The 8,809-nt window shown below is 34.1% G+C and overlaps 1 protein-coding gene across 4 annotated transcripts; it reads left to right on the plus strand.

The window, feature by feature from the left end:
* Positions 1-127: 127 nt before the first annotated feature.
* On the plus strand, positions 128-8,201 carry LOC106051204 (glyoxylate reductase/hydroxypyruvate reductase-like). Of its 4 annotated transcripts, none has more exons than XM_056037375.1 (4): positions 128-229; positions 2,932-3,329; positions 5,232-5,402; positions 6,831-8,201. In XM_056037375.1, exons 2-4 carry the CDS (start codon positions 2,972-2,974, stop codon positions 7,427-7,429), a joined length of 1,128 nt encoding a protein of 375 aa, XP_055893350.1. In that variant the 5' UTR covers positions 128-229; positions 2,932-2,971; the 3' UTR covers positions 7,430-8,201. The 4 variants fall into 4 exon arrangements, with proteins under 4 accessions (XP_055893350.1, XP_013061809.2, XP_013061810.2 ...); XM_013206355.2 differs by having other exon boundaries at positions 152-240; XM_013206356.2 differs by having other exon boundaries at positions 186-318.
* The last annotated feature ends 608 nt before the right edge of the window (positions 8,202-8,809 follow it).

The following is an 8,809-nucleotide window of genomic DNA, read 5'->3' on the forward strand; positions in this document are numbered from 1 at the left end:
GTCAGTGTAGAATTAAATAAATACAACAGACTAACTACTTTTCGATTCTATTTTAAACTTCATGATTAGTATAGATTTAAATTTTAGATTTATTGTTCAACTTCAGAGATATAGAGTTGCTGCTGAACTGTAGGCTCTTTTGCAGATAGACTCAGATTTATAGTTGGCAAACTCTCAGACAAGGGAGATCAATCTGGATTATTTGTAATTTACATCAACAACATTGATGGTAGCTTACCGGTATTATTTTATGTATAGATCTATATTTAAATAATATTGACATGATATTAGATCTAGAATAATTTCTAGGGTATTGATGTACTTATACTTAAATACTATCACAAAGAAGATATTATAATAATTATAAGACACCGACCACAAAAATAAACCAAATAAACAAATGTGAAATACTTTAGTTTAGTCTTTAGTTAGACTTCGACCTTTTTTATTTCAGATCTGATTAGACGATTAGTCTCTACTCTAGACTCTAGACCACTCTAGTTAACTCAATAACTGTTACTGTAGCTAGTTACCTACTAGTCTAGTACTCAGTAGTACTACTAGTACTCTAGTTTCATTTTCAAATAGTTTTTTTTTAGACATAATTCATAATCATAACTTAAAGTTAAAGTCATAATCATATGATAATCAATTGATAATCATTAATAAAGACCTAAATTATTAAATAAAACTTATCATGACTTATGCGTATCATCCCGTATGTGACCGTATGTTCCTTTATTAGTTTATAAATAAAATTATCAATTAAATTATTATTTAAATGGCTGAACAATCCTTGATTAGAGTTGATTAGACATAGTTCAAGTAGTTGATACACACTAACTCTAACAACACAGCTAGCTGCTCGCTGCTGTCACAGGCACAGGTCGGCATCTGTAATCACCAGACATTGCAGCACTTTTACCCTTCTTTCTACTTTTGGTGTGTATAGATCTACTTCTGCAATCCAGACCCTAACCTTTCCTTCACTAAACTTTATGCTTGTGCTCTCCATCTGGATCTATCAGATCAAAATCCAGTACCCTACTTTCCCAATACTTGCAATCAGACCTTTATGCAAAATGCGTATTCGTTATACAAAATCTCACAAAAATGACTGCCAGTATGCAATATTTATACGAATGTAACCCATCACGTTACGCATTTCGTTTTTTTTTCCTTTCTAGACTAGCTTCCAAGCAGTCACACTATGGGGAGTGGGAGGGATCAGAAAAGTTGGAGTGAACACATTGTGTGCCCAGATCTATATAGATAGGTTGATTGGTTCTTGCTAGCAATTAGATGCTCATTTAGTCTAGAAATGAAGAACGCAAGAGTGAGGGAGTGGCAGGTTGGTACCATTCTTTTAGCTGCTACACCAACGTGACTAAGTTCATTAGTAGAAAATAATTGTTTTGGAGCTTTAAAAAAGTCGAATGCAATAAAAGAATCCCAGATTCCCGTATTCATTTTAATTTTAAAAGTTAATATCGAAGCTCTATTGATTCAAAACACATTGCAGATCTATGATCTAGATTACTTATTAAATACAGGGATAGATATAGAGTCTAGACTACAACCCTATAGAGTCTAGCTAGACATTACTTTACAATTCTCTACATTCTAGATCTAATCTAGTCTAGTATGATCTAGATCTAGATTATTATATCAAGGTTGAAGATAGGCCTATGAAAGTTTGGAGTAGCCCTACGTTTGTAGTGGATCCATGGGATCGGTAACACTCTCCAGTCCATATCTATATTGACTTATATAGCATCTCATATAGATCTAATCATGACATCTAATCTATTCTAAAGCCTAGTAAAGCTTCTAAATCTAGCTAGACAATCTAGTTAGAAAATGTAGATTTAGATCTAAATAATTAAATAGTAAGTCTAGATCTAGAATTCATATAATTTAGGCTAAGATTATGATTTATACATAAATCTATCTAGATTTATTCTCTCTCTATATATATAGGCCTATAACAAAATAGTCGATGGCACAAGTGTTACACATTCTGGTGCCAAAATATTGCTCTAGCACGAAAAGGAGCGCTGGCCGTGCCCACTTTTTTAGCCCCAAGTACGTTTAACCAAGCTACGACATTAATCCGAGAGTGGGTTCATGACAAGTGGTTTAAATCCTGGGATGGCTCCAACAAAGCCAGTGGAGTCTGGCAGCATTTGCGTCGCCCGGACCGCGACTATCCATGGTGGAGGCTAAAAAGGTCGGAACAATCTATCATTGCGCAGTGTAGAACGGGGCACTGCCCTGTTGGTGCTTACTTTGCCCGGTTCCGGCCAAATTTTGATGCCCGTTGCCGACACTGTGGAGAGTCGGTGGAAACAGTGACGGATCTCTTGCAAGAGTGTCCGCAGCTCAGAGAGCGGGGTGATTTGTCTGCAGAGTCACTTGACCTGTATGGGAGCTTAAAGGCACTACACCTAACAGCAGAGTTTCTCGCCAAGGCTGTACGGGAGGACTGATCCTTCCAGCCTTGCCACCAATTGGAGTTCATCTCAGGTGCAAAAATACACATTTTGACCTTCAGTGTTACAAATTTAGACTTTTTTAGGTAGGCAGGTCTGCAATGTGGCAATACTGTTTTAAATTTAGAAAAATCAATTATTCAATTACCATATCACATTTTAGGAACAATTAGTTCCATTAATTTCACATGATTTGAGAGATTGATCACCTGCAAAGTCTTCTACCTTTTGAACCTTTTCTCAGCTGTGGTCCATGATTTTTCACATTTTCCATAAAGGTATGACACCATACAGACATACTCATACTATCTCAAGACAACCTTCTTTTCATTTTCCTCATTTAAGCCTTCATGTTATATCTGTCCTTGGGAAACAATTTAAGAGTCTAGTAACAGTCTAGTTTTTTTAATAATGCCAACATACTTTGATATCTTTACAGATGTTCTCTAGATCCATTTTTACACAATCATAAAATTATTATGATTTCTGGTCTACTTGCTGAGATTGGACAATCTAGTCAACTTGCATGTTATTCAACATTTAGAAAAGCATATCTAGGTCAAAGAGCTTCTAGATGTTATAGGACATATTTTAGTCATTTGCGTTTGAAAAGTACAATGAATCTTGTTCCCAATGCTTCGCCTAAACCTAAAGTATTTGTTAGCCGTAGAATTCCAGAAAAAGGATTTGCTTTATTAGCATCAGAATGTGACGTGTTGAGCTGGAATCATGAAGATCCACCACCACGTAAAGATTACCTCACTGCTGTTAGAGGCATTCAAGGTCTCTTTTGTTTATTAACAGATACAATTGATGCTGAACTATTAAATGAAGCAGGTTTGTTATTTTGTGTTACCAGCACATACTATAAACATTTCATTTAGCTAATTAGAATCTGTTGCTAAAGGTCTAAGGTCTGAACTAGAATCATGACTGAGTGTTAATTTGACTAAGAATTCTGTTGAAATCAAAGGCAACTTATAAATGTCCGGCTCACATCTCACCATCATAACCATAGTTCTCAGACATATATACGTTATATATATGTTTTAAATTTTCATACATACAGTGTAACAAGACTAAACTCATTTTATGTTTTGTAAAATATTGTAGTAAAATCAGACTCTGGCTGGTCTGTAGTTATTAACTTTCCATAGGCCTGACATTAACATGTCATCCTGTATGATGATCTAAATGGAAATGAAGCTTATTGTGAAATAGACGATCATTTCTATTTTGACACTATTTCCCAATTATCCTTTTTGTTTTTTAAAGTTAAGAACTGTAATAAATAATCCTCCCCATGGCTATTTTAATGAGTGAAGAATTATGTACAGAATCATATACCTGATTGGGCACAGAGAAATGCTTAACAGTCTTAAAACTCCTAAATGGTATAATATATAAATATACTTCATTCTCCAATACAACATCTGCAGGTTTATCATGAAACTACTGTAGATAGAGTGTGTACATAGTCAGCCCTACTATATGTAAGGGGTAAAAAAAAAGTAGTATTTATTATATAATCTTATCTGAAGTACTGTTTTCCTTACTTCTCTGAGGACTGGCAATGTGTCATAACCTTAGTAGGCAACCAAAGTATGTTATCATGAGAATCTAGTATTTGAAAATATGGCAAAACAATTGATGCTATAAATGCACCAATGTCTACTGACACACAATGTGATGCTCCATCTGTGCAAGACAAAAAAGTTAAATTAAAATTAGCACCAGATCAATGTTGAAGATTCAAGTAAACTAAAGAAAGCTTTTTTTTGAGAATTATGATCTGGCCAAAAATATGCTAATTTTTGTTGTTTTTGTTTTAAAATAGCTAAAAATAATTTTGATAAGCCTATTCTAAATATAAAAAAAAAAAAACTGACCTAATGATTTTAAGATGACTCAATTACAATGAGAATGAAATTCTGGAAGTCATCTCTATAAATAAGTATGTGGGAATATTTATTCTGCATATCATAGGGTTAGTTTCTAAACAGGTTGCAGTGCCTAAAAGAAAATTTTGATAATAGTTAGTGTTACAAAGAAAAACAATACAAAGGGTGGGGTAGGTGCTTAAATTACTTAAGTCATATCAAGTGTTTTTTTACCTTGGTATTGGTAAACTTATGGACAATTAAAATTATAGTAATCTAGACCCATCTGTACATGAGTGAAATAAGTTACAGCCCATTAGAAAAAATCCATAATTTGGACATGTAGTTAATGTATTTATCATTATTAGAGCATTGTGTGGCCACAGTGTGAAAAAAAAAAAGAAAACTACCTTGGTAGAAGAAAAGCACCAGAAAAATCAAGGCAATTGATACAAGCACCAGCTGGAAAAGCTTGTCTAAACATCCTGGCTCATACAGGTCTCACTGCACATCAGGAGGCACAAAACTTCAGTGCAGAGCCCTCATCCCCCCTGGATGACAAAAATGGTCATCATAGTATGGTGGACAAACTATACATATTATTATTAGATGACTATTTATTATAACAAGACTATTTTTTAAATTTAAAACTAAAAATATATTTTTTTAAATGTGTGTTTTTTTTTCAGTACAGCTTTATTATTAGTAGTTTGTGTATGCTGCTAAGTGTTATTCAAATATGTTAAGGTGATTCATATAGATTTTGCTTCACAAATGTTTTAAGTTGTCTTTCATGTAGGAAATCTATAATGCAATTAACATGGACTGACTAGTTTTTATTTGTCTCTGATATCCATAGGTCCAAGTTTGCGTGTTGTATCTACTATGTCTGTTGGCTATGACCATATTGATGTTCAAGAATGTCATAAAAGAAACATTCAAATTGGCTACACACCTGGAATATTGACAAGTGCTACTGCTGAACTGACTGTAACTTTGTTGCTTGCTACATCACGAAGAATTAAAGAAGGTACTTGTGGTGATTATGTTTTGTATATAATATTGTAAACGGTACATCAAAGAACCTTGGTTGTAAGACTGAAAGAATTCTATGTTTATTTATTAATTTTACTATTATTTCAATGGTTCATTGGTTGGGACAGAGTGACAGCGCTTGAAGCTTTGTTATTGTTGACAGGGGACCGGAGTTTTGTGATAGCATAGTAGGAGCCATTATAAGGCAGTTCTGATAGTTAATGTATATTTAGGAAATCAGCTTTTGTTGGCGTTGTCTACTGTTATAATTTATTCCTATTGCTTTATTAAATATTTCTTATTTCTAATGCATCCCTGGTGTTTCTTGAAGTATTGCATACGTAATGTATCCATGTCAAAGTCATAGGCTAGGAGTTCACAACAATCACAACAGTACTGTTAGAATTATTACAATTTTTACTATAGCCACTGTATACTTATCTTATTAAAAGTGCAAAATACCACAAACTGACTGACTTATGTATCTAGAGATCTCATCAACTGTCATACGGATTTGCAGACACGTTCCTTTTATCTCTTAGGTGTTTGCTAAGACATAGTTTTGAGGTGTTTGCTAAGACATAGTTTTGACAGATTCACAGCCAGAATGCAGCAATTAATTTGTGAAAAACTGCAAGCTTTCTATTAAACCTTTGTATTTTATTTTGGTATTTCCCCAAATGGCCGCATTCTATATATAACACATAAATAGAAAAAGCAAAAACAATAAGGCTTTTTTTTAAAGCATATTTTCTTTCTTTTTCCCCAAGTAAACTTATTTTTAATTTGCCTTTTTGTATTTTCATTTCTGCTTCCTTTTAGTAAAGAACAAAACTTTGCCTAATAGCATCAAAAAGATGGATCTAAGAGTCTCTTTCTTTCTCAAAGGAATGATAATGATTTAAACTGTATTTGTGTGTATATAAGAAAAATAATGATTTTGCGTGTTTGTGTGTGTAGACCACTGTCTTTTCCTCTTAGACATAGATCTAGAATTTAGAAGTCACTGAATTGTCAGAATGAATATATGGTAATGGATTATTATTAGACCTGTTGGATTACCAAATGTGTTTTTCATGGATGGAAGTTGATGTTTTTTAATTTATTCACGTGTTCTATAATTCACAGACTATGATGAATGTAGTGTGGAAGCCCAGGTGTAGGCATTCAAAAGGGGTCAAATAAATGATAAATAAATGATTACAATTAATAAAAACTAATTGATATTTGCAAAAATAAATCTATGGGGAATAGGAAGGGGGCATTTGAATGGGGTCTTAGGTGAATGCATTTTTTCCTCTAGGTCTGAAATTGATGGTTTAAAAAAAATTTTGAATTTTTTTGTCTTACTGTTTAATGAGACTTTTACTATTACTTACAAGTCACTTTGTGTGACTAATCTATTAAATATTTTTTTCACCAGGTGTAAAAGCTGTTGAAAATGGAGAATGGGGTACCTGGAAACCTATGTGGCTCTGTGGTCAAGGTCTGGAAGGTGCCACAGTTGGGATTGTTGGATTAGGCAGAATAGGTCTGGCTGTTGCTAAGCGTCTAAAGCCATTTGATATCGCTCAGATCTTGTACTGTGGCAGATCAGAAAAGCCATCCCAAGCATTAGAAGTTGGTGCAGTATTTACCAGCTTTGAAGACTTGTTGACTAGATCAGACTTTGTTATAGCCTGCTGTGCACTGACACCAGAGACTCATCATCTGTTTAATGCTACAGCTTTTAAGCAAATGAAACAGACTGCCATTTTTATCAATAGCAGTAGAGGGGGCATTGTAAATCAGGATGATTTGTATGAAGCACTCAAGTCTGGGAAAATAAGAGCCGCAGGGCTAGATGTGACCACACCAGAACCTTTACCCACAGACAGTCCATTACTAAAACTTGACAATTGCCTTGTGCTTCCACACATTGGCAGTGCTACTCAAAGCACTAGAGAGGCCATGGCAGTTTTAGCTGCCAGAAATCTCCTGGCCGGACTTCAAGGAAAACCCATGCCTTGCCAGATAAAATAACTGAACTAGATGTAGACTCTATCAAATAAATTAGTAAAAAAATGGAACCATGTTTTGTGTAAAGCATAGTTTACATTAAAAATTGTTCATAAATAATTTATGTTGCATTAGTGTTTAAGAAGTGTTGCCTTATCATAAATTTTCATAAACAGAAAGGTAATGCATTAATTTTGGTTTCCATATTTTTATCAGATTCTTTCTCTTTTGAACATTTAACCCCACTAATTTTATAGTGTCTCCATTAGTGAGCACTAATAGGGAATCAATCAAATCAGTATTAGTTAATTATTACCATATTTTCATGCATACAACCCGAGGATCTTAAAAGTTAGTACAATCAAATGGCAGCAGTGCAGGGTATTATAAGGTCAGAAGAAACTAATAGTAAATAAAATAAATGAGAAATGGATAAGCTCTCATCCAAATCACAAGAAAGATGATGCCTATTATAAGCTATCCCAACAAGATCAACGTCTAATCTTTCGACTCAGGACCAGACACAACAGAATGAGACAACATATATACCAGAAGCTCAAAATTGGAACCAGTGAAATCTATCCATGTGGAGGGTCACCTGAGAATGCTGACTTTGTCCTCCAAAACTGCTCTCTTTACCAAGAGACCCATACAAGACACTGGCCCCAAAACACCCCAATAGATAGAAAACTATATGGAGAGCTCCCTGATTTGGAAACCACTGCGCAGTTCATCTCATATATTGGTCTAGTCATCTGAACGCTCCAACATAAAAATGAGAACAAAGAAGAAAAAGGTCAGAGTTTATAAAATTTATTTTACTCTTAAACAAAGCATAACAAATATTATTGACTTATCTGTGGAACTTTATACCTCCTATAGTTTGCTGTGTGGTTGTGAAATGTACATTGTAAAGCTTAATGAACTTGCAGCTAAAAAATTGGCTGTATATGAATTACTTTTTATTTTACATTTTGGACGTACCTTCAGAGTTGAAGATTATTACATGCCAGCCCAAACTTTCTGCTGGATGGCGGGCAGGGTTCAAACCTGGGACCCTTGAGATAAAGGTCCAGAGTGCATACCACCTGACGAGACTGTCACCTGTAACATTTCTGCCTTTTTTTTTTTACACCTATTTATTGAAGGAATTAATTTTTTTGAACTTCAATTCATTGTATTCTAAAAAATATTTGGTTGTCAAACAAGGAAACACTCTAAATAGTTTTATATATTTAACGCTGGACGAAAGTGCATGAATTTCTGTTTAATTGCTTGACATAAATCTTAACCCTGTGTAAATCTGTTTAATGTTTTTTTGTACTTGCATCCCTCAGTGCAGTGAGTTTCACCTTCATATACAAGATTTTTAAAAATTGTTTTATTTACATGAATGCACAAGCA

The sequence above is a fragment of the Biomphalaria glabrata genome, chromosome 8, assembly GCF_947242115.1.
Source record: "Biomphalaria glabrata chromosome 8, xgBioGlab47.1, whole genome shotgun sequence".
NCBI lineage: Eukaryota > Metazoa > Mollusca > Gastropoda > Planorbidae > Biomphalaria > Biomphalaria glabrata.